General features: G+C 47.3%; 2 protein-coding genes across 2 annotated transcripts; both read left to right on the top strand.

Annotated features, from left to right (window-relative positions):
- Nucleotides 1-8,626: 8,626 nt before the first annotated feature.
- LOC101768384 lies at nucleotides 8,627-13,072 on the top strand. The gene is made up of 3 exons (XM_004983812.2): nucleotides 8,627-9,484; nucleotides 11,478-11,655; nucleotides 12,358-13,072. The coding sequence occupies exons 1-3, from the start codon at nucleotides 9,011-9,013 to the stop codon at nucleotides 12,993-12,995; spliced, it is 1,290 nt and encodes a 429-aa protein (XP_004983869.1). The 5' UTR covers nucleotides 8,627-9,010; the 3' UTR covers nucleotides 12,996-13,072.
- Nucleotides 13,073-24,805: 11,733 nt separating this feature from the next.
- Nucleotides 24,806-25,597, top strand: LOC101767984. The gene has a single exon (XM_004983811.2). It carries the CDS (start codon nucleotides 24,871-24,873, stop codon nucleotides 25,330-25,332), a length of 462 nt encoding a protein of 153 aa, XP_004983868.2. The 5' UTR covers nucleotides 24,806-24,870; the 3' UTR covers nucleotides 25,333-25,597.
- The last annotated feature ends 767 nt before the right edge of the window (nucleotides 25,598-26,364 follow it).

The raw sequence follows: 26,364 nt of genomic DNA, 5'->3' as shown, positions 1-26,364 counted from the left end.
CGTCGTACAAAAATATCCAAATGTAAACTAATATATGATTCTACTCTACCTATTTATGTCATTGTTAATGTAAATGTACTAAGTTAAGGTATACACGCATGATGAGTGTCACCATATAGACCGTTTATATCTGTATGTGAGGAAGTGATGAAAAATATTAATTTATGCTAAACACAATGTATGGAGGTGTGATACAAAATGAAAAAAAGTGTGAATGTGGATAAAGAAGTGTATAGAGTAATTAATATTTAAAAATCAATTACAGTAGGATAAAGATAAGTACACATCTATATGAGTATTATGTTGAAGTATTGAAAAAATAAGAGAGGAGTAGGTAAACAATTTTGATTATTACCTATGAGTTTAATTTCTAAATAATTTTTAAATTCAATAGCTTTAAAAAACATTAGCCTGTGCGGGAGTCTTGGTATAATTAACGATCACGAATAAATCCGCAAGCTCACGGATAAACCGTTGTAGCATTTCACCCAAGAGTATTCCAAGGTATCGTATTTCCAAAAGGAAGGCATGTAGGTCAAAAGAGTTTAGTATGTATATGAGTATATCATAGGATGAGTAGAGATATTACACAAGACAGGGGTAAGGATAGTGATAAGATGGGTCGTGTGACACACACAAAAGAATCATCTCAAGAAAACTACGCTAGGAAGAAAGGTCTAGGTGTTAGCTCTAGGTTCATATGTACTTCCTATATACTGCACAGATCATACAAGCGTAAACATACACACACATTGTACAAGGCTTAGTTCTATGCACCCAGGCACTATGGGGAGACAGTACCCTACCAGTCTGCCGGTGTAGTTACTGCTAATTTACGAACTTCTACTACGTACCTAAACGTTGGGGATTACGTAGGATGGACAGGGCTGTCACCACCTGCCGCCTACCCCTAGCAACCCGTGGGACAAACCCATATCCAATGATGCTAAGCAACCCAAGCACCACACTTGCATTGTTAACAACACTACGGTTGTCCCGAGCTATTGTGACTAGGGCTAAAGCCACCAAAGACATGGCCATTGAACCAATGTCGTGGCATAGATCGACTAGCCTATACATGATGTGTATGCACAAGTATATACTCTAGCAAGGTCTAAAGGCACACATGAGAGCATATAAGCCTATACTACGATAGTAAGGATAGATGACTAGCATACGAGCATATAAGCCAAGCATATCAACATAGCAAGGGTATGAGACAAACTCATGCATATTAGAACCAAGCATAACACTATATGAAGAAGATAAATAACTTGAATAGCATAAAGTCAACCTAGGCATTGAGGATACAAGAGCCATACCCTTAACTCCAAGTGGAATTGGAACCTTGAGTAGAGATACTCTAGCCTAACTCCACTAACTTGGAAACTAAAGAGGGAGAGTGTGATTCAACTTATGGTATGTGTTGGAATGGAGAGGACACCCCTCTATTTATAGGTCTATAGAGGCGGTTTACAGGAGGAATATTCAAGGAAATCTCCTCTAACCGACGTAGGGATATCGTTACCACCGCACGCATCAGCCGGGGATGAGAGGAGGCAGAGGCGGTTCGGCCGACCCCCTCTTGGCCCACTCACAACTGCCTTCGTTTGGTAGATGCAAAAGGATAAAAGGAACTCAAGAACTTGATGATTAAAATGGATAAAAGAAGGAAGATATCCACCATGCAACCCTGGATACATGAATAGGCACAGGAATGGAACAGTGACCTCCTGAAGAGCACCGAAGAACAAGAAATATGTTGCAACAGTCAAGAAGGGATCAAGATAACCCTAGCCTTTCTTTCTAGGCCTTGAATCTCGAGGATGAGATTCCCTTAAGTGGGGTAGATCTGTAACATCCCGCTTTTTAGAGCATTTAAAAATACAGACTCTTTAAAATTTTTAGGCTCAGGTTGGACTCGACTGCAGGCATTTAAACTATTCAGGGGCTTATCAGTAAAACACGCAAGACACAAGGAAGAAGACCAAACATAACCAAATCTTCTAGGGGATGAAACGCAAAACCGGCGGGGCTTCTTCTTCCTTTGGCTTGTGACGCTCTGATCAGCGGTCCTCGCCGGTGCTACGGGCGGCTGGGACTCTGGCGGGCGGCACAGGAGGTGGAGGGGATCGAGGGGATGCTTAGGGTACACTCACTGGCGGCGGGATGGACGGAGACGTGACGTGGTCGGAGTTTTGCCAGCGGAACAAAAAGGGGGTGGCTCATGCCTTCGCGCAGAGGTGCTCCTTCAGCAGTGGACCAGTGACGATGAGGGGTGGCGAGGATGCACAGTGGCTCGGTGGAGCTTGTGGCACCGGCGGTTTGCTCTGGCGGGCAACGGAGCCAGCGAATAAGGTTAGCCGGTGGCGACGCCCGGCTCGGCCGGCAGACGAAGGACCACGGCGCTGCGTGAGGAAGGGCGAAGGAGGCAGCGGTGCAACAGGGGCGACACGAGAGGCTCAGTGATGCTTGGGCGCGGGGCTGCGCCCGCCCTAAGCGCGCTCGCCGAGGGCCTGACTGCGGCACGGCCGTGCAGGCCGGGGGAGCGGCGGCATCAGCCCAGATGGGCTCCACTAGCGGAGCGGGTTGGCTGGGACAGGCCGGAGCAGCCGACACGGATCAGGCCCATGGGCTCAGCCCGTTATGATAAAGAAAAGATTATTTTCAAAAATTATTCCGTGTATAAAGATAGATCCAGAAAATTCTAGATAAACCATTTAACTCACGAAAAAATACTCTAAAAATCTAAAAAATTCTAGGAAAATTCCTAGAGATAGATTGGGACACGATCAATCCAAATAAAATACCTGGAGCTCATGAAAAGGATTGTAGAGCCTTCCAAAAATTGGATTTAGCTCTAGGAAAATTGAGAATAAATTCCAAGAAATTCTGGAAAATTCTCAGAAGAACCTAATCGTTATCTAGAAGCATTTTTTTTGAACATTTGCACTCATGAAACACCAAAATGCATCAGCATGAATGCACACACAAAGAACACCTTATTTAATTCAGAAAAACAACCAATTTTTTTAGTATACTAAATTTCTTTTGAAGAAAAAAATAAATGTTGGAAAAATTTTAACATTATGAGAAAATTATTGTTTATTTATTCATTTTAATCACATCCTGAAATTCAAGAATTTCAGGGTGTGACACTCCACCTTAGTGGCCGAAGTGAATCTGTCGAGCAAGCTCTAGCCTCAATTTTCCATCCGCTTGATCTTGCCCGAGCTCCACCTTAGTGGTCGAAGTGAGTTCGTCGTGCAAGCTCTCTGGATTCCACTTGATCTTGCCAGGCTCCACTTGTCACTGGATAGCTAACCTCTAGCACCAGGTCAGGTTGAAGTGATGCTCGCCGTTCAAGCTATCAAGCCCTTAACCCTAGCAATCAAGCAATGCCCACATGAACCTAAGCCCCTAGAAACTTTTCAAAGCTCGACTCGCTGAAGGGCTAGGCCCCGGGTTGAAGCCGAGCTCATCGTGCAAGTTTCCTAGCCTTGAAATCCACTCACACCACCTAGTGTTGGAGGTATGCCCTAGAGGCAATCATAGACATGATGATATTCCATTGTATCCATATTTTATATTGTGTTCCTTAAATATCCATTAAAGGCTACTTGAATTGATTTGCAATTATGTGAATTGTGTGTGAAACTCTTTACTTGTATGGTTATTCTAAAAGTTGTCCCTAGTTGGAGTTCATGTGAGGACACACATGAATATTAGACTAGCACATGTATTAGTTGATGACTATGTTTCACAGGTCATGGACATGGAGATGTCAAACTAATAATGTGGGCACGTGTAGAGACATGTGCTAGGACTGACCCAACACGAGTTATGTAGTTCTCTCTTTACACAATGTGTACACTTTGTTCTTAGACCTGAGACTGTCGCATGTACTCAAGATGTGGATCGACTTACTTAGGGGCTATCAAACGCTACACCGTAACTGTGTAGTCATAAAGGTAGCTTTCAGGTTTGTCAAGAAGCATGCTTTGAGGCATGGTCAGTCAAGATGGAATTCGCCCCTCTCTATTTGAGAGAGATATCTCTGGGCCCCTCGAGTGATTGGATCTGGAAATGCATGACCATGCTATGTGAGGTTAAGAGTTAACCTAGAAAGAGTGGTCGGCTTGGAGCTAGACCTAATATCGTGAGGCAAAGGGAATAGCATGTACGTGATGTTATGATGGTTCATCTGATATGATCTTCGTGTGCGTATAGGAGTTAGTATGTCTTGCTAGAGGCCGCTACTAACTATTGGTCGAGTAGAAGTACTCGAGCCATGTCTATACGTATATGAATCTATAGGGTCACACACTTAAAGGGCTAGAAGTCCAATTTGGATGTGATCTGAATTGGACCAGGTTTAGGACTACTAATGGGCCTCGGACCCAGAGGCCCTTTAGGAACCCCTATATATTGAGGGGTGGGGGCGCCCTAGGGTTTAATCCCTTTTCGTACCAGCAGCAGCCGTGCCTCCCACGCCCTCGCCTTGTTGCAACTCGTGGACCTAGCAGTCCGGCTTGCGATGCTTCCTCCCCCCACATGTGGATACCTTGGAGGTGTTGCATTTGCAGCACTTGGACGAGCCGCCGCACGAGAGCTCCGACGAGGAACCTGACGAGCCGACAACGAGCCGACGACGAGCCTGACGAGCCGCGGCATGAGGAGGGAGTCGCTGCACGTGGACGAGCTGCTAAGGAGCTGCTCGATGTTGATGTGTTCGACTACACTACGTCGACGTGTGATCGACTTTGCTACCCCGACGCGTATCTACAACTTCCGCACTATGTGTCGAGTGGTAATCCCGTGATCTATAACGACAGTTTTTCCTTGTTTACGGGGTGGAAATTTTCGTTTTGCGCTAGTGTAGCCTACCTCGTATCCTAACACCTAGCACCCAAATTATTCCTAGAATCTATTCTAAAACCTAGCCGTTGTGCTGCCCAATTCAAACCACACATATTGACCCAACCTAGCCAATATGCCGCCTAATTCAAACCCTAGATATCAACAAAACCTAGCTGTCATACTGCACGTCCAGAACCATAGGAAATCCATTAGTAATTTCCTAGAAATTCTTTTAGAATCCAACCATCCAATCCATTATTTATTTAGAAATACATTTCTAAATAATTGATGAACTATTCCTCTTATTCCAGCGATTATTCATTAGACATCGAATAATTCCCAAAACCTCCGTAATCTATTCTCTTTCATTTCCCTTAAGCTAGATGTTGATTGTTAGAAATGTTTGTTTGTTTGTTTATTTATATGCTTGTGTGATCCGAGAACGCGACCAAGACCCGACGGAGACCAAACATCCCGAAGAAGCTCCGGCCTTCCAAAAGACACGTAGATACGCTAGCCTGACCAAGCTCCGATGAGAAGCTGAGGATTCAGAAGGCAAGAAGCAGAGCCCTTGGTCAACCTAGGAAATGTCAATGAAGGTAAGTCCTAGCATCCACCCCTTGAGCATATTTTTATTCTATATTTTTCTTAAATATTAAAATTCACCAAGATAATAACTTGACTTGCATATTCTTCAAGATCATAGGAACAACCCACTTCTATTTTTCTTCTTGCCTTGTCTTGAAGCTGCTCTAACCCAGAAATCCTATGAATGACCCCAGTCACGACTTGATCGATGATAGAGCGTCATTCTAGAAATAGAATTCCTTAGGAATATTTCATATACAGTGTGTTTACGAAAACCCCAAATGTGTGAGTTTAGTAAATAAAATGAATCAATTAAAGAGTTAGAAACCCCAAAGGATAGGACAGGGGAGCAAGGGGGCAGCCTGGATGGAGGGTTCTGTCCCAATGCTTACTCCGATCATATAGGGATCGGTTCACGGGAAAGTCTTTCGAGTGATACGTGCAACTAAAAAGGTACAGCCTTCGGGAGTGCCTATCCATGTGAGACCTTGATTCACACCCCCAGTGGAACCTAGTAAACCATCCCAAGAGGCCACAATGGGCAACATGTAGATTGGAGCAGGACTTTCATATAGTCCTAGGTCCGATCGACATGGGTCAAAAGTTGAGATCCAGAGGACCTTGTGGTGTTATATGCCACGTTATGATGCATCTATTTCCCAGGATAGTGTCCAAATGTGGACGTAGTATGGCCCCTGTTTAGACCCCAGCCGTACCTGTGGATGGAGCTAGGAAATGTCGTATAGAGATAGACATCAGTGGGTACGGGTCTCGTAGGTCAGTACCGCCTGAAGCTGAGGTATGGACTAATCGAACGTATGGGTAAAGTGTACACCTCTGTGCAGAGTCATAAATCTATCTGAATAGCCGAGGCTCACGGTCATGAGCCTACATAGTCAAAGCTCCCATTGATTAGTAATCGTGTGTTTATAGGTGTGTTCCGTGTGTTTACAGATGTGTTTGGTGAGACTGGGTTGTGGCCTAAGAGGGTTAATTTAGAACGAGGCATAAGCTGGCCCAGAAGGACCCCGACGGTCCCTGGTGCTCCTTAAAACTTAGGAACTGGTAGAGGAGGTAAGATTCCCCATCTAAGGCCAACAACTCAATAAAAGTGATTCATACTTCTCCTCCTTTTCAAAACTCACCTCACCTTACAAAGAGGTTTATATAATCAAACCATACCATTTCCTTGATCAACCCTACATTTAATGTAATTTCAACGCTATGATTTGCTGAGTACCATTTATAAGTGTACTCAGCCTTACTTAGGTATAGGTCTCCAGCTGTTTCAACCAACTTGTTAGTGGATGGGCACCTACACTTCTCTTCGCTGCATTAAGGTGATTTTCTTATTAATTTATGCGTCTTTTATTGCTTAATATACTGAACTGTGATGATGACTATATTAGCCTACTAATTCAAGGACTAATACAGATGATCAGCGAGACCTTCAGTATAAACCACCACGTAAAAGATCGCAATGCCAATACGTACCTCTAATTTTGGCATTGACGTTGCCCGTTCCCTTCCGGTTTATCTTCGCTTCCACTTTAGAAGCACTAGAACGTAGCATGGCTAAGGTACTAGTCAGTGAAACGTGCTGCATGAGCACTTGGCCTGATCATTGCTCGTCTCCCTTTGCCCACCGTGGCCATCTTCTGCCATGGACCGCGCGGGGAGGCAGCGCGTAGTGGCGACCTTAAAGCGCCCTGGTTCCATGCCGGCGCTGTCGCTGTCGCTGTTGCCGGTGCCCGTGCACACACGCCACGGCCACAACGCTCATGTCCCCCTGGTGCCGCCGGTCCGGTTTGAGCTGGCCGGTCGCCTGCTGCAAGCTCACGCGCATTCAAAATCGAAATATGGACGGAGAGCCGAGCACGTTTTTTTCAAATAAAAGTGTCTTATATTCGTCCAGTGAATTAGACTAACCGTGTTCAGCATCTAGAAGTTGGGAGGAGATAGATGATGAATGAGAATGGACGAAACCACCGGGGAGACAGGCGGTAAGCCGTGCTGGACTAGCAGCCAACACAGGCCGGGATTATAAAAAACGGCACAGCTGGAACTCGAATCTTAAGGCTAAACAAAACCGGCCGCAGGACGTAGTTGTAGTACGTTTTGATTCCCCCTACGTGTGCCAGTCAGCGGCGCTTGACCCGTAGCTAGCGCAGCTCAAGGTGGTACTGGTACACGAGTGGAATCGGGCTGGGCGAATCGAATCGGATGGATTCGCGACGGCGCCGGAGCGGCCGTGGAAACCGCGCCGAAGGTTCGTGCGGTCAATGCGTTAATTGTGCGTCTCCTTCGATGGTGAATTGGTGATGACTGATGTGAGTAGCAATGCCCTGGCAAACGTAAACAAAACCAGCATAGCAGAGTACAATGCTAGTTACCGCATTAAACTGGGTCAACGGGCGAGGACCGTGTCGCTGCGAGGCTCCACGGCGTCCTGTGCTAGTTGCTGCCCCACCCAGGCCACACCCACGGACCAGACCAGCTTTTTCATCGCTGCTGGTGCGGAGTACGGCACTGCTACGTGACCAGTACACAACTTGATGCAGTCATGGACGGACCACAGCACCCGCTCTCGTCTCTTTTTGACAGCAGATGTGTTTCCCTGAACCTCCTGATCAAACGCGCGGCCGAGTTTATGGGTTGGAACGTGTTAACTGGGGGGTCAAGTACCAATCAGCACGCGAGCTGTTTGTTGCGAATTGCGATGCTGCCGCATGTACGCATCGGCGCGTTACCGCTACCGCCGAATCTCTCGAATCCGCCGCGCGCGCCCATGCCCATGCCAGTTCCGTCGAGTACAAGGCAGACACCACACCAGCCACCGCGATCGTGCAGCGGTACTTGATGCCTTGGTCCAAAGGCTCATCAATTCACGTACTCCGATCCTACGCAGCTCGGTAGCCTCATTCGACATAGCCACCCCGGGGTGGGTGTGAATTGTGATAGACTGATACTAGCGTGATGCCCATGCTCGGAGGATGGGGTCCGGGATCGGCAGCGCGCAGCAACCCTGCGGGAGGTGCAGTGCGGCGGGGCAGGGGCAAATGAACCAATCACGGAAACAAACGCCGGCCGGTTTCGTCGTGATCCCCCCGTGCGTCTCGCTCTCGCGTATATAACCCAATGCCAGCCGCACCGCGACGAATCCCCACTCTCCCAAGTTGTCCCACCCACCGCGCGCGGCGAGCCACGCCCACGCCCTGTCCCCTGGTGGTCGCCGCCGCTCCCCGCTCTCCTCGGCTCCGCCCGAAACGAGCACCTGCCCGGCTGCCCCCGCATCAAAACAAGCTTCAACTCGCCCGGTTTTTTTATGCCCGCACGGACACGGCCGAAGCTGCCCAGCAGCCGCGCGCGCTTCCCGGCATTCCAGTTGCTGGCTCTTAAATCACGCGAATTCGAGAGCACGCTGATCAGTTGGCACAACGCACGCGTGGGCGTGGCGAGGCGCACACTGGCTAGCAAACCTCAGATCAGACACTTAGCTGACTAGGGAGTGTTGTGCAGTGAGTGAGTGAGCGAGCGAGCGGCGTGACAGCAGCGGCGGGCGATGGCGGGTGCGGGCGGGACGACGCCGCTGAGGCTCAAGGACCTCCTGGAGCTGGACTGCGAGTCGTGCAGCGCCGCGGGCTTCCGCTGCTACCCACGCCGCCTGCTGGGCGAGTCGGCGCCAACAATGCGGCACCACTTCGATTCGCTGCCGTCCCTACGCCGCCGCCCGAGCAAGCTGTCCCACCTCTCCAGGAGCCTCTCGCGCCGGCTGGGCAGGGGCGGCTTGTTCTGGCGGCGCCGCGACGAAGGCGACGAGGACGACGCCTGCGCCGTGGCCGCGCCGAGCGGCAGCGGCTCGGAGTCGGGGGCGTCGTCGTCGGGGACTACGACGAGCGACAACTCGTCCGGGAGCAGGGGCTCGCGCTGCGAGTCGGATTCCGACTTCTCGACGGCAACGACGAGCTCCGCTTCGGACAGCATGGACGCCGACGCCGCCGACGCGGTGAACGACACCACCGGAGATGAGCACCAGGTAATTACTACTGCCTTGTCGTCATTGCGTTCATCATGCTTCAACCAATAACTGGGCGTTAATTCAGTTGGCCCATCTCCTTCCACTGGCTTCTTCGGTTAGTTCCATTATTTTTGCATGCGTAATGCTCCGGATCAACGTGCGCGGATTAGCCCCACATATTCATGCCACAACCAACTACACACGGCCTGGCTTGCTCATTGATGCTGATCCATCGGACTGTGCCGATACAAGTGCGGGGAGTATCCAAGGAATCGACTGCATTGACGCACGGCGAGCATAAGCTACACCACCCTCTTTGAGTCTTTGTAGTCTAGTCCACTGTTGAAGAGTAATTTGCGTGGCTCGTGAGACGTGACGGACTGACGGTACTACGGCCAGAGTTACTTGCTCGATCCTCAGTCGCAAGCACCAGTCTATTCGTGGTGATCGATTGATGGAGACGACCGGCCGAGCCGAGATTGCAACACCCACGTCAAAACCGCTTACCCAAGTCAAGTGAGATTTGTGCCTAGCAAATGTGTTTAGGCCTCCTCCAACGGTTAGAGTCAACCACTATCTCTTAGTAGTGATATGGGTAAAAATCTGATGTGACATACTCATGAGCTAGCTGAGTTGGGCATCGTTGGAGGAGACCTTAGTACTATATACCCTGACCTCGAGGTTTGCTTATACGTAAGTTGGTGCGATCGAGAACTATCTTCTCGAGACAGTCTTAAGTACGCGGTACCGGCTGTCTGGCCGTCAAGTACTGCTAGAGCTTAGGTGTTCGGTGAATAAAATGAATCTCTGTTCATTAGCCGATCAGATGCCGCTTTCCGCTGCCTAGAGCAGTAGAGCTCGCCGTCCGTCCGGCCACCCAAACCACCCTGTTCGCACATTGCACCGTACTGCACGGCACGTCGATGATGCCCGCCCGGTCCAGCGTCCCTCCGGCGTGGGCTGTGGTCTGTGGACCAAAACCAAAAGAAAAAGGTAGCTGCGCGCATGAATGCGGTAGGCCTACGCACAGTCAGCGAGCGCGGCTTGTCGGGGAGCGAGTGACCAGTGGCCGTGAGTGACTGGGCGAGCAGGGTAAAAAGGCCCTTCCCGTCAGCAGCGTGCACTGCAGCCTGCACGCGCCACTCGACTACAGTATCGAGTGTTCTTGCTCCCAGGTCCCCGAGCACCATGCATAGGAGCTTCGAGCCTTCGACCCTGTTGTCTTGTCCGGCGAGTGGTGGTGTGCCCTGTGCCGTTCCGTCCGGCCACCGCCACTGCCAATTTGGCACGCTGCTCGCGCTAGTGGCCATCCCATCCACACGCGTAGTACCAACCTCTCCAGGCTCCCACTGGTACGTGCTACCGCTGTGTCGTATCTTTGTCTGCACTGCAACCATCGCATGTGCGGGCACGAACGCGGCGACGCCCACATGGATTAATGCCCCCCGATATACGATCAATAACACGCCGGTTACGGTTGGTCAAACGAAGCCTCTCGCGTGTAAAACTTTGTGTAAGCGTTGCCACCCTTGCTCAGGGCAGCGTCATGTATATATAGGGCCATCAATCGGCTGGGATTACAAGGAGTTTGTTACATGCGTATCAACTACACGCAAGGATCTGGTGGACCCCTCATACGATACAGCAGATATTGCAGATAGACACGGTTCAAACTACTTCTAGGAGATATATCTACAAGATATTTAACATCGCGCGCTAAGCCGGCGCCGCACGTTCCGCTGTCACCCCCGTGCAGCTAGCCGTGCTTTGTCCTCTACGAAAAAGTTCACGGCACGAAACGACCGACTGGGAGGGCGTGCGCGCGGCCGCTCCACCTGCCGCCGCAGCTCCGTACTCCTCCGGCTCGGACCATCGCATAGCGAGTAAATAATCGTCGTCGTTTGCCTCGGCAAGCTATTCGTAGCTTTGCTTCGTTAGCAAAATGGCTTTGATTGATGGTGAGCTAATGTTCGGTGCGCGTATGGTTGGTGACCGTGCGATGATAATGCAGGCGATGAAGAGGGGGTCCAGCTCGGGGGCGGAGGCGGACGACAAGGAGGAACAGCTCAGCCCGGTGGCCGTCATGGACTTCCCCTTCGACGATGACGAGGGCGAAGACGGCGATGAGGACGGGGAGAGGGATGTCGCCGGCGCGTACTCGCCGTCTTTCAGCCTCTCGCGTCTCCAGAGTAAGTGATCATCCTCTGAATCATCAAGTACGCATGAACGATGATTCATCCACGCGCAACACAAATAATCACCTAATTATCGAAATAACACGGGCTGGGAAAAAGTACAAGTGAAAGTTCAGGACTACGTGATCGTGTAATCACGAGGCCACGGACGACTTGTACCGGATCAAGTCCTGATCCACGGAACAGGTCGTGGTCACTCATGGAGTCATGCACAGTTGGTCGTGTCGGTTCGGAACAATGTACCAGACAGAGCAGAGGCACAGGCACTGAGCTAGTTGACCGTGCCTTCTGAAAAGTCGTCCGGTTAATATGCTCTATGTAGCAATACAGAGTACGAGTACAGACTAAAATCATTGGGGCGTTGGGGCTAATAATGCTGTCAAATCTTAAGAGGTGTCCTAGTAGTATTACAGTTTCAGATTGAGTTGTTCGTCGGGTAATGCTGGTGACTGGTGGCACTCCAGAATCTCCTCTATTCTTGTCGTTTGCCCGGGCACGATACGGACATTTTAAAAGCCGTGCCAAATTATACGGAGATCTTGCTGGGCCCACAGCGCCAGTGACTGCCGGGGAAAGGCAGCAGGCTAATCTCCCGGCATTGCGTGCTCGCCACATTTGGATTGATGACCGTGATTTGACCAATGCAATGGTCCACGTATGCTTGCTTATTCACTTTTCTTCTTTGTCGTGGAGCAGGGAGAAAGATGCTACGACCGCAGCACAAGATCCGACGGCTCGGGAGCACCCAAGAACTAGGCCCCATGGATCTCGAGGCACTCCTGGCCGCCACGTCGGACACCGACGATCTCGCCGATGATGTCTTGGCGCAGCAGGTTATCCAGTGCCGCACAGAAGACGTGGCAGCGGCGGCGCCGCGCCCGACCAGGAGCCACCGCGGCGCCAGCGTCGTCTGCCACGAGCCAGACGAACACGACCTTCTTCATCTGCTCATGGACGCGGCTTCCGCCGGCGTGGATCACGTCTCGGAGCGGCTTCTGTTCGACTTCTTCGTCGAGATGAAACGACGACGAGGCTCCACGGAACACCCGGAGAAGCTCTCTGCGCCGGCTGTGCGGCTGCTACCGCAAATGGCTGAACGGTTGGGAGACGACGGTGAGGTTCTGGCGGCGGCCAGGGGATGGATGGACGGCGCGGGAAGTGAACGGTGGGGCTTGAACGATGTCCTGCACGGCGGGGAGGCCATCGTGGCGGAGATGGAGCGCGGCCGGCGGTGGATGCAAGTCCGCGAGGAGGAGCAGGAGATCAGCGCGGTGGTGGCCGGTATGCTGGCCGATCAGCTGGTGGATGAGTTGGTGTGGGATTTGTTTGTGTAGGTTTTGTATCATTGGATGTGAATTGTGAACTTGGTGTAAGTAATGCCAAATGAAATCGAGCATGTTGCAAACGTGAACTTGCTTTGCAGATTGCATGTCCATCTACGAGTTGGGATGATAATGGCCTAATGGGCTCCCTACTGAACTATCATCCTCCGGGGGAAAGCCTTTCGTTATTTGGCTGGTTTTGGATGGACCGAGGAGATCCATCAGTCGAGCCCATTTATGCCGTTGGGTCACCATGTGGGCCAGTGATGCGTCATTTAATTCGTGGAGCCCTACCATGTGAATGTTCTTCGGAAAAGGGAAAAAATATTTCTCAAATGATTTTGAATAAAGTCCTGCGCCATAGCATTATTACCCTTAAGATCGAAAAAGTCATCATTGTTCATTGATGGCTCGCTATCGACGAGCACGTCGCCTACTACAAACAAATAATGCTAGTTAAAGTCTGGAATAAATCCAGAAAATGCGAGCACGAGAGCCGAGTCGAGAGCTCGAACCCTGGTGGGCAGCTTTCACCACAAGTAAGGTCCTATTTGGAGACCCCACTAAATTTTAGTTGGCTAAAAATTAGCTCCAAATGGGTGGACTAAAAGGTGAACTAATTTTTAGTTGCACCACAACTAAAATTTAGTTCATTAGTCCACCAAAACCATCTAATTCAAGCTAAAAGTAGCTAACATATAGCAAAAATCACTTTTGCACAACCCACCAACCTATCCCCCCTTCTCTCTCCTCTCTCATCTCCCAAAAGTAATGAATGGATTTTATGCATCTCCTAGTCGCCTTTTAGTCCTACGATCCAAACAATGTAGCTAAACTTTAGTCATCTAAGACCTCCTTTGGAATGAAGGAAAAACATAGGATTCTACTTCCTGTGGATTTGGTTTCTATAGCAACTTTTGGTTCATAGGAACGGATCACATGAAAACTAAAGGAAAAATTCGTTTCCCTTTGATTCAATAGGAAAACTATAGGAAAAATAGAATCCACTCAAACCTCTTTAACCTATGCACAAGGAACGAGGACCAGTAAGAGTTAAATGACTACAAGTGGTGCCTAATCAAAGAAGGTGTGACATACCTAGTGATTAAAAGAACAAAAAAGAGAAATTAGAAGCAAATCAAAGTTCCCAAGTGTCAAATTTCAAAAACCTTTCAAATTCTTCTAAGTGTTGAAAACACCCCTAAAAGGTACTTATTTACGTAAAGGTTAAAAATAGAATTTTATATAAGAACTCAACTTTTCGCCAATATAAAAGTTGTAGAACTTTTGAAATTAAATAACTTTTATAATTTGCACTTTCTCTGATTTTGAGTGGAAGGTATTCCCAAATTGGATCAAAGTTTGGTCAAGTTTGATTCAAATTCAACCTTGCCCGGCCTTCCACCAAAAGTTTCAACGAGTTTATCTCCAAATCTGTTGTGTTTTTCACCTATCAGCCTATGTAGAAGTTTGAGTCCATAGTTCAAACTCAAACTTTTGTATTTGAAGTTTTCATCATTTAATTCAAAAAGTTGAAGAAAATCCGGCACAAAGATCCTATCTTCGCACGCCATGCACATGCACGCCATGACGCTAGACGAGATCACCACGTGCAGCGAATGCGCCGTCGCCACGTTGCGCCACCCACCTGGCTCCGCCCCGTCGCCCAACCGGCGGCGGTGAAGAGACAGCACGCGTGCCGCGCTGCCCACTCAGCGTGCTGCGCAATCCTTCCATCCGCACGCCTTATCTCGCCCGGCCAACCCTAGTCCGTAGGCCATGACACACTGGTGAACCTCACGCACTCCCGACCAGTCCCGGTGCACCCCCTCCTGCCACTAGCACTGAGCCACCGCCGGCCTGCCCAATGCGCCACGAGCTCATCATGGGCGTCGCCTTATCCTCCCACCGCTTTGTCGCTATAAAAGGGGCCATCCCTAGCCTCGCCGGCACCATCCTTCACTCGCACTCGAGCTCCATTGCGCACGCCTTTGACACACCTCCGCCGAGCATCACCTCCCGAGCCCCACCAGCGCCGCTTGAGCTCTCCAGTGCACCACCCGGCCCTCACCGCACCTTCCCGAGCCCTTCCTTGGCCTCCTCCGCCGTCACCTTTGCCGGAGACGAAGCTCCCACAGTCGCGCCGCCACTGCCTCGCGAAGCACCACCATCGGACCTCCTCCGCCCTTGACCCCCATAGCCCACCGACCACTGGTGCGCCCTTCGTCGCGCCCGTGCCCTTAGCTCGCACCCACCTCGCCGGAGTCTGCCAGAATTTCGCCGCCGCGCCGCCGACCGAACCCCAAGTACTACATTGCGAGGCCTATTTTATTTCCAAGATCCTTAGCCCAAGAATGTAGGGACCTCGTTGTGAATGTTTAAAAACTTCAAGGGTTGTCCTGTAAACATGAAACTTAGATTTGATTTAAAATCTTTTTAAACGGCTGAAATTTTGAAAATGTCTAGGAAAATGTAGAAAAATGATAAATATATGAAACTTGTTTTGCTAGGTTCCTGGTGATGTCTAGTTTAATCTAAAACTGCTTATGTGCATGTTAATGTCCTATATCTAGCACTATGATTTATTTTGTACAAAAGCCATTAAATGCTTGATAAATCATAGGATGCTCTGAAAAATGTGAAACAACTTTGGTTAGCTTCCTTTTGACATGCATGTTCTGGATCTATAAGTTGTGCTACTGGAATACATGATGTTCCTACTGTTTTAAATTCAAATGCTTAATTGTTGTCTTTATATTGTTATTTGCATGATAATTAGTGGAAAATAGATAAAAATGCAAAATAAATTTTGCTAGATTCTTGATGCTCATGCCTGACTAGTAAAAACACTTGCTCCTATGAAATATATATTTTCTATTGCTTAGGGAAATACATGTTGTTTAATTTCCTTGTTATGGGATAAATGGCTCTCATGCTCATAAAAACTTGATAAATTCACAGTAGCATATGTTAGTGTTTCTAATCTTTCTATAAACTTTGTGCAACCAAACTGATGATAGAACTCTAGTTAAAAATCATTCTTCATATTCTGCAATTTAATACTATTCGATTTTTAGTAAATCCTGTGAGTGTCAAATGCATCTCAAATTTTTACAGTAGATCACTTGTGTAGAGGAAAGGCTTTTGTAAACATTTCATGTTCATATCTTAATAGATGCTTCCAGAAATATTTATTCATGTTTAAGAGTTAGTTTAATTATTAATAACAATTGCTACTAGGAATGGTAGACTAGCAAATGATTACTTATGCTTTTCATCGGAACATGATCACTCTGAAAAATGGTTGCTAAACAGTACCAACATGACATCACCTTTTTCTTTATGAATTCTAAGTTGTTAGAATCTTATATGTGTACACAATCACCATCAAGGTAAAACCCATATTTTCTTCACAACCCACCTTGTTTTGCGAAGAAAAGTTTTGTTAAAGTCTTGTCTAGGTGAATGTAGCCAAAAGAAAGAAAGGTTTAAAATCTTGTCTAGGTGAATGAGGTCGAAAATACACTGATGCTTTTGTAATGATTAAATGAAATACAACCTACACCATGAATGGTTACAAATGAAATCTTATCCATATGCATCTCGTGTAGAAGCTAACCTCGTTGACGGTATGTACGAGTTGGTTCCAGACGCTGAGGAGGAACACTCAGCTGCTGCCTTGAACCTGATCGAGACCGCTCAAGACCCAAGCCAAGCTTCGGAAGAGCCACAGGCTAGCGTAGGACAAGAAGGAAAACCCCCGAGCATAACCTTGGTTTCTAAAATTATGCAATACTTTTGTTACTTATGTTTGTGCATTAAGTTCATAAAAGTAGCTTGAAACCTTAGTTGCATGCTCCTAATACCCATGTGTTGAATACTAGCATGATAAGTCACGTAGTTGCTATGCTAAATAGGGACACGGTAAAAGTCGAGTGAAGTCCTGTCACTTGCGAGCTATAGGAGTTGCATATTTACTTATGTTGGAATCATAAGGTTGACGGGCAGGGCTTGGTAATATGTTTTGGAATTGGTGGATGCCCCGTATGTTTAGAGAAAAACTGCTAAGGTCGAAATATGTTAGATTTATGGTCAAGTGTTTGAACGTACTAGACACATACCGAGTATGGGATCGGGAAGCCTAGTACCTAATTGAACCGGAGCGTGGACATACTCCCTGCTCTCTCTGGAACCGGGTTCCCCTGATGCATCGTGTGGGTACAAGTGCAGCCTCGGTACGACATCTTTTCGGGACCGGTGGGGCCTTGTATCCAAGCGAAGTGGGATCTGGACATGTGCTGAGGATCTATGGAAACGGTTTGTGTATGTGAACCCGGCGTGGTACGCATATATCGTGTGTTTAGGTCCACCTTGCAAGGTTAAGAAATTCGATTCGAATCGTCTGCTTCTCACAGTTTGGGACTGCTTGACCACCTTTCTGCATTGAGTAAGAAGAGGAACAAGGATGATGTTTAATATTGATGCTTGTTTCACCATGCTTTCTTAGAATAGGTGCTTACCTAGAATGGATAATCAAGTAGAACTTGATGCTAAAACTTGAAAGTAAGGACTCACTTTAGAAGCTTTTGCCAAAACAAAACCCTTAGCCTAAAAGCCTTACATGTCTAGGAATCGATGGATTAGATACCACCTGACGGGTAAGTCTTGCGGAGTATTAGTATACTCAGCCTTGGTTGTGACTATATTTTCAGGTAATGTTAATTTTGAGGATATGGTTGCTAGTGTGACTTGACCGTCTCAGCTCCTTCCGGGATGGACGGTTGAGTGGAACCCATCCTTGGTCGGCGAGGATCGTGGTGAGTGATATCATGGAAAGTTTCACCATGGTATCCTGTATCGACATTAGACTTATCATTCTTTTTCCGCTGCTTGAACTCTGAACACTCTTTATGCTTTTGAACACTCGGTTGTAATAACTTAACGTAGGACCCGTAATATGTTATCTGGATTGTTGTAATCTTTGGACTCATCTTCGTGCGAGCTTTGTATGCTTGTTTCGATTAGAAACACGTGGTTGTATCGGGTGAAACCCGACAGACTACCATTTTAATTTAATCAATTTTAATTCGATTAAAGTGTTTATTCGCATTTGAGGCGATGTTGAGAACACTTTAGCCGGGTTAATTTGGGTGGTTCTGCCACATAAGACACTAGTCACTTGTGCCTAATCAAAGCATGCCACATTAATTAATTGAAATTTGCTCTTAAGGTTCCTTTAACATTTCCTATGTTCTTCCTACACCATCCAAACACCTAACCTTCCACAATTCCTCTAGTTTTAATTCTTGTATTTTTGCATATGCATTCCTATCCAATTCCTATATTTTTTCTATTCCCATGTTTTTCCATTCCTATGTTCCAAAGGAGACCTAAAAGTGTTGGTTCACTTTTAACTAACTAAACTTTAGTCCAACTAAAAATTAGTTTAAGAGAATCCGAACAGGGCCTAACCTTACTGGCTGAGCTATACTCAGTTTGCCAGTCTGCACACCTGTTAATTGTTATCCCATTGATCTTCTTTCTTTGCGTGAGTGAACATAATTGTAACACTCCATCCTCCAAAGCCGCACAGCCCAATCCTTCCAAGGGATGGGCACGCATGCACATAGCACCCTATTTACATTTCATCCTCGCTTCATGCAAAAGGGTTAACTCGAAGGTGTTATGGCTGGTGGATAAAGACTTATAAATTGGCTCCACCCTTACTCAACTAGTAAGGTGGTACTAAACATGCGCTCATGGGACACTACCGGGTCATATCCAAATTGGATCGAGTGTCACATACCCCCCCCCCAAAGGACCCAACGTCCTCATCGGTCAAACTCACCTACAGCTGGGCAAATGTTCAAGAATGTCCCTTTTTAGCGCATGACCGTATGTCCAGTGCTAGCGCCATATTTCATGTTGTGTGTCCCCTCTGGGTCCACACACACCATGCGCCATATGTCCGCACACTGATCCATATGCGCAATCACGAGGGTCGGCTCTGAACCACTTATAACACCCCGTCCTCCAAAGCTGCATGGCACAACCCTTCCAAGGGGCGGGCATGTACACACATAGTACCCTACTTACACTTTCATCCTGGCTTCGTGTGATGCTATGGCTAGTGATCAAAAGCTTATAAGTTAGCTCCACCCTTACTCACTAGGAACTTACGCTTATAGGTCACTACACCATATTCAAATTGGACCGGGTATCACAATAGTCTCGTTCTGAGAAAAGCCAACCAGCTTCAGTTCTAACATTTCGAGCGTCGGCTAAGTGTTAGACTTGCTACATGTGCATGTTGAAGATCTTTATGGATGCAACATGTCGGTTTTCTATTGTTTACCATTGTATCCTAGTAGGGCAGCCCATGTAAAAAACTGTCATGTACTCATATCCTATATAATGAATTGCAGCGGCAGCCGTAAGGCTCAGGCCATTTCAACAACTTTCACATGTATTACAGTCTACTCCTTCGGGGCAGAGTAACATTTTATATTGGGAACGAGCCATGAGCTTAAAAAGTAGTCAATGACCATTCTTAAATGGATTTTAATATTAAGGAAGAGTCATAAACTTGTGCTTAAACAATCATAAAGGATCGTGTTTACAGGAAAGCTTTAGATTAAAATTAGATAATTGGAAAAAAGTTGTGATGTAATATAAATGTACAAAAAATGTGCATTGTAGTAAAATTATGTTTAGTTCAAACTTGAAATATTAGACTATACTAAACTTGTGAAAAAGAAATATTAACGTGTGTATTGTAAATTAGTATTTAGAGCTCATTCATTTCATCCAAATTACTAGTTATCCGGCCTTTAACTAAATATTGGACGAAGATGGTACCCATTTGTTTTTTAAGTGAAAGCGTGTAAAAGAATTGCAAAGGGAATTGAGACTGGAGTAGCAAGGAGTAATATTTGTTGATATGATATCTGTTGGAACTGATCAAGCCAATCGGCCTGCCTCTCCTCACGAAGATCTCTGATGTTTACACAAACCCAAGCAAGCACTCCTTGCTAGCTTCTCTCAATGAATGGAAACACACACATACATCTGAAGAACACACACGCAGGAACACAAATTCTGTGAGGAGCACTAGCACACTCAAAGGCTATTAGGTGCTGCACACCGGCACCAGCACTTGCACTTGTTTTCTCTTCACTACCAGAGACTTGACACACCTCTGATTACATGGCTTAAATAAGCACACACGCACGCATAGGTTGAGCCACATCTGGCTGCACAACCCAGCAAAGCACTCCCGTGGTCACGTACACAACTAAACATATACTCAAAGCTACAGTACTAACACAAACCAATTCTGGACACGACTAACTCGTAAAATATGTAAACAACAAGATTAAGTCTAACAATTTCTTTAGAGGCAATGATTAACGTTATTGGGATTATAGGAAAAGATAAGAATAAGAGCGTGTAATGTACTTTGGCAATGGCCATGAGAAAAAAATTGAGTTAGAGAAGGGGATCATAGAATAAATGTAAATGATGTGGATTATATTATACATACACACTAACGAATTCTCAAATATTGTAGAAAATTAGAGAGCTTTCAAGCATAGGGAAGAGAGGAACTGGAATCACTCTCATGGAGATAAATTAAAGATTAATGTGGATATGGGACATTTAGCCTGAAGAGTCATGATGGTGGATAGGGTTTTGTGATAAGAATTTGCGATGTGAGTTTATTAATAAGTCCAATGCAAGAAGAATGAAAACATGCTCTGATCGCTCTCCGTGCTGAGGCTATAACAAACTGCCTGAAAGCAACGAAAAAAGCAATTCAGTGTGTTATGACTAGAATTATTTTGAAAACCGACGTAATGAATTTTAAATAGACTCTGGAGACAGACTAGTACAAACTCGCGGAGATCGGTAGAATTGTTTGTGAGATCAAGTTTCTTGAGACTTCAAACTTTAGCTTTTATACAGGTTTTCTTTGTTTTACAGAATGTAATAGAGCTGTACATGCTATGGCAATGCTTGTTGGATGTAAATGTCCTCAAGGAACCATCCTTGAATGGGATGCTTCACCTGGATATTGCTGTGTCCATGGTTTTAATAGAATTTTATTATTCCCATAAACAACTAATCATGTCACAAGTTAATTTGCAAGAGCATGGTTTTTACGTTTTAGTCAATAAATCATCCAAATCCTGGGGGGCCAATGGTTCCTACCTCCACCACTGCTACTCCTAGAGATCATGTAGTATGCTAATTAGAGTTTTGGCTTCGATTCTTTTATCACATAGAAGCTTACTTGGGAGAATTTTCTAGTGTGGCGAGCCCAGTTACTACCTATCGCCAGTGATGCTCTTTTCATGTTGGTCTTCTAGACGCACGTGCGCTAAAAATTCAAGTAGAAAGCTGACAACACAAAAGAGGAGGTTGGGAATCCTGCCTGCATTTCAGTGGATTTCGCAAGATCAACAAGTGTTGTCATATCTTCGTTCTCTCCTCCATGATTAATGAAATCTTGTTTTAGGTCGCCTCATTGGAGCTTGCTTCTCATATATGGGAAGATTGTTCTAGTGAATGGTGGAGATCAGATCCATGTTGCTACTTGCTAGTGGTAAAGGTATAAGTCATATTGGTAAATCTAATATATTCATTCCCCAAGTATGATTTTTCTTTCGATGATGTTCTTCATGTTGCCTCTGCTAAGAAAATTTTTATCAATGTTCATAAGTTCACTACTTATAATGACGTGTTTCTTAAATTTCATCCTACTTTGTTTCGTGTCAAGGATTTGCACATGAAGATCCAACAGCAAAAGAGCTCCACCGCCTTACGAAGGCAAATCTAGAGGGCATCATTTCCACCGGAGCAAGAATTGGACAGCCGCGTCCTTACGAGAGCATGGATCTAGACATCTAGTGGTAGAGGCTTCAGCACCAACAGCTTTATTCAACTACGCGCAAAGGAGGGACGGCATCGTCGAGCACTGGCATTGGATCGTGTCCATATAGTTTGTGTTTTTCTCTGTGGCCACCCGCTCTTAGATGAAGCTGAGATCCACGGTAAGATGTATTCTACATCCCAAATAAATTTGAAGATCGTTAGTATAGTAGCATGGAAGTGCAACTATGTAGAGTATACTGTGTGAGTGTTCATTGAAATGATTTTACACATATATACATTTGCCTCTAGACGGTTTCTCGAGAAAAAGAAATAAGAGAAGGAACAATCCAATCGGCAACATGATTCATGTGATAAAAAGGGAGAGAAACGGCGCATGTGATATGTTACGATAAAGCACTGCAGTGTGCCTCGTCCCGTCGTTCGGCCTAAACCACTAGCTTGCCCTTCAGAGCTCTCCTGCCCTTTTCCCTCCCACTCAGCACTAGCAACCTCCGGTGCCTCCACGTATACCTTACGCTACGCACGCTACGCACGCTACGCACGCGCAGAGAGCACCGGTAGAAAAATGATTTTCCATCCTCAACAAAAATCTCAATTGTTACCGGAACTAAAGATGATCCATTCGTGGAGATACCTTTAGTCCTAGTTGGTGTTACAAATCCGGACTAAAACCTCCAAGAACTTTAGTCCCGGTTGAAAGATTACATCCCCTACTCAGTTAGATGTGATGTGTATGCGAGATGGTAAGGAAGCTGTGCGCGAGGCTTCAGGTCATATGTGCGCATGTCGGGAGGCCTCCCAGGAATTTCTAATATTTTTTTGCGCAAAACCTTTTAGTCCCGATTGGTACTATGGCTTTAATTCCACGTGAAACACCCGGGACTACCTTTAGTCTTGAATGATCAGTCTTGGGAAATTCGAGATTTATGAGGTTTCCCAACTGAAACTAATGCTCGTTTCTGTAGGAGTATTCGATTAATTGACCCGACCCTTTTTCCTTTGCATTTCTGCATAGAAGATGACTAGCCCAGGGGCCGGAAGAACGAGAGCATGCGCGATCAGCCGCCGCAAGCCCGCAACGGACTCCATTGGCCTAAAATTTCCAAAAGGCTCAGCATGCGTCAGAAAAAAAAAGCGCAAAGAGATTCCACTTCCACGCCGGGTCCGGGGTCCCACAAGAGCCATCCATCGTCGTTGCCCCATGCGCCGCCGCGCCGGTGAAGCTTGGAGAATGGAGAGACATCATCACAGGCATGCATGGGAGTTTCGTCCCACGGCGGCGGCCCATCCTCTGTTGAGTAATTGCGTTCGCTCGACGCGTCGGGCCGGGGGAGGTGCGGCGGGCGAGGGGCGGCTCCCGCGCGCCACCTGCCGGCCTCGGCCGTTTTGGCGTTTGCCGCGGCCGACGCTCATGTCGGCTGGGTTGGAGTACGTGCCCTGCATGAGCTCTGTGACGCGGACGCGATCGAGATTGGCTGTCTCGCATGCATGGTCGCGGCAGCAGGCGGAGTGGTCGCAGCGCTTGGCAGAGTCAAGGCGTGGTCAGAGGATCCCCAGCGCAGCTGGTTTCCCGCCGTGCATGTTTCCGTAGAACGAACACCACCATTTGGAAGCACGGCAAAGGGCAAACTGCATCGCTCTAATCTCTGATGAGGCTATAGTCTCTCATGCATATGCATCGCTCGAAGGAAGGCCTCATGACCTGAATGATTTGGCCGCACGTAGATTGTATAATCCACTAAATTAGCATATCCTTCACAGGGACGGATTCACAGGTTCCTTAAGCCGAAAATTTGGACACGGCAGCTAGTGGTCGTTATTCCGTGAGCAATAACAAAATGGTAACCTTTGCTTCGATGGCCGCAAAGGACACCGCAGTAGAGTCACTGGAGCCAGAAGAAGCTGCTTTCTTGGACTTTTGTTTGGAAGATCTTGTCAGATCTGCTGCCTGTTTGGGATGAACCGCTAGCCTTTTTCCTGCATAGCGACAAGTTTTAGGTTCACGAACGTTTGGATGGCATGGGGATCACGTCCCGTAATTGGGTGCCCCCACATGGGGCCTTTTGTAGCTTTCCGACGCCCTGGCAACTCGTAGACGTCCATGCGTGTGTGCTCGGTTGAAAAATGAATTGGTTGTCTTGTGACTTGTCTCTGTACCGCTCTTTTCATCTTTTGCTGTCACACTTTCTAATAAGATCATCCAAGGGAAAAAAGTTGTGCTAGTTATTGCTTGTGATCCAGATAGTTTAGCACCTAAAGCCATGTTTTGTGACCCTGTCCTACCTGCGTAGTCGATGTTCTGCAAAAGAAATCGACCTACCAAGGGTCTTGTTTAGTTGCCCAACTTTGGAGATGCAAAATTACTGTTATAACACTGTAGCACACTGTAACGTTTCATTTGTATTTGTGAATTATTATCCAAATATTAACTAATTAGGCTCAAAAGATTCGTCTCGCAAAGTACAACAAAATTGTGCAATTAGTTTTTGATTTCTTCTACATTTAGTACTCCATGCATGTACCGCAAATTTGATGTGACGGAGAATTTTCTTTTTGCATAGTGTCAAAGTTAGGAGTTTGGGAGGAACTAAACAGACCCCGGCTTGTTAACATCTCATCAGGAAAGAACGGTACCTCTGTTGGCAGATGTGATGATGCCTTTTCTCTGCAACAAAGTAATTCATTTATAATACTGTACTGAACAGTCCTGAACCGAAAAAAATTATTGGCTAGACAGAATGATAAAGCTCAAGTGCTCAACCGTAGTCCCATACCCTCCAATCTAGTAGTGCGTCCCTTTTTCTGATGGACTGGACTCTGGGAGTCTGGGAACAGTGACAAACTTGCAATGGAGCACCATCCAATCCAAGTATCCAACCCTCCACTTCAGCTACCTTGCTTGGCTGCTTAGCTCTGACCATGCCGACGTCTCCCGCGGAACCATCTCCATTTTCATCTCAGCGTCCCCTCCTACAACGACGCCCCAACTTCCATGAGGCCCCGTCCTCTATATAAACCTCCGACCCCTAGCTACTCCCAAGTCCAAACACAGACACACAGGCACCAAATTCACAGCAAACTCTGTCTCGCAAGTGGTTGTGTCGATCGATCGCCAGCGATGGCCGGAGAGCAGCCTCGGTCGGGGGCGTCCTCGGAGGTGGCGTCGTGGTGCTGCGTGCTGGCGCTCGTGCTGCTGGTGGGGTCGCTTGTGGGGGAGGAGGAGCGCGGAGTCGGGCCGGCGGTCGTGCGCGGGGCGCGGCTGGCAGCGCGGCCGTGCGAGGAGCTCTACGTGGTGGCGGAGGGGGAGACGCTGCACAGCATCAGCGCCCGGTGCGGCGACCCCTACATCCTGGAGCGGAACCCGCACGTCCACGACCCCGACGACGTCTTCCCCGGCCTCGTCATCAGGATCACGCCGCGCGCCGACGGCAATGGTCCCGGCGGCCACAAGTGAAGGGAAGGGAAGGGATGGCACAGTTCGTTTGCACAGACGCCCCTGTACATCGCTCGGATCCTCCTCGTGGTCGTGGCGATCGAACACGACGCAGGCAGGGAAGGATGGAACGCTCACCCTCCAGTCTCCATGTTTACAGGCCTGTCTTGTACATATTGCATGTGAAAACGGCCTTTGATCTATGACTATGAACAGAAATAAGATGCGGCTGGAGTTCCTTGACGTACGTGTCCGGGACACCAGGCTGGGCCTCTTCGTTTTGTTTCGTCTCGTTTCCTCTGTTTTGTTGGGCGAGGAAGAGGGCAGAGAGCCAAAGGCAGAGGAAGTGAAACAGAGTAGGCTGCCGCGTTATGGTTTGTGGAGCGACGCAACTTCGTATACAAGTGCAGAGCAGTAAGCCGGGTTCAATTCTTGGCTAAGCCAGGCATATATGCCCGACGCGAGTGTCCATTCCCATTAACATCGCAGCCAGGTTAGAATATGGTAGGAAATCATGCATTTTCTATGCGCTGGCTTCTGTGCCATTTCGAAGCTTGAGAGGGCTCCAATTTTACTTCGTTTCTTTTCGCGAGCGTGGACATTCAGAAACTAAGCTCAATTTAATCAGTGAAAAAATGTCAAAGGTGATGAACGACAATGGTTTTGGTGGAACACATCATATGAATAGTTGTGTGTGAAACCTTATACACATCCAACGGGGATGAAGATGACAACATGATATGAATAGATGTGTGTGCAAGGGGATGAAGAAAATGACAACACAAACCGAGGTTCAAGGAATGTGATGACCGGAGTGATGAAGACCGAATCAAGACATATTTAAATGGTGGCTGCCGCTGCCGGATCTAAATGGACATGGATAAGGGTGAAGTGATTAATCAAATCAAAGTTGTTTGGGGTGACAGTCTGACAGACGTCCTCGAGTACAATTACATGGGAGCAACAGAATAAAAAAGTAAGAAGGGCTTCCATCGTACTGGGATTTGTTTCTCACGGCATTCAAATGGAGTCGGTTATAGGAGAGATTAACCT

This window comes from Setaria italica, chromosome IX, assembly GCF_000263155.2.
Source record: "Setaria italica strain Yugu1 chromosome IX, Setaria_italica_v2.0, whole genome shotgun sequence".
Taxonomy (NCBI): domain Eukaryota; kingdom Viridiplantae; phylum Streptophyta; class Magnoliopsida; order Poales; family Poaceae; genus Setaria; species Setaria italica.
The sequence above is the reverse complement of the archived record's forward strand: the minus strand, read 5'-3'. Positions and strand labels throughout refer to the sequence as shown.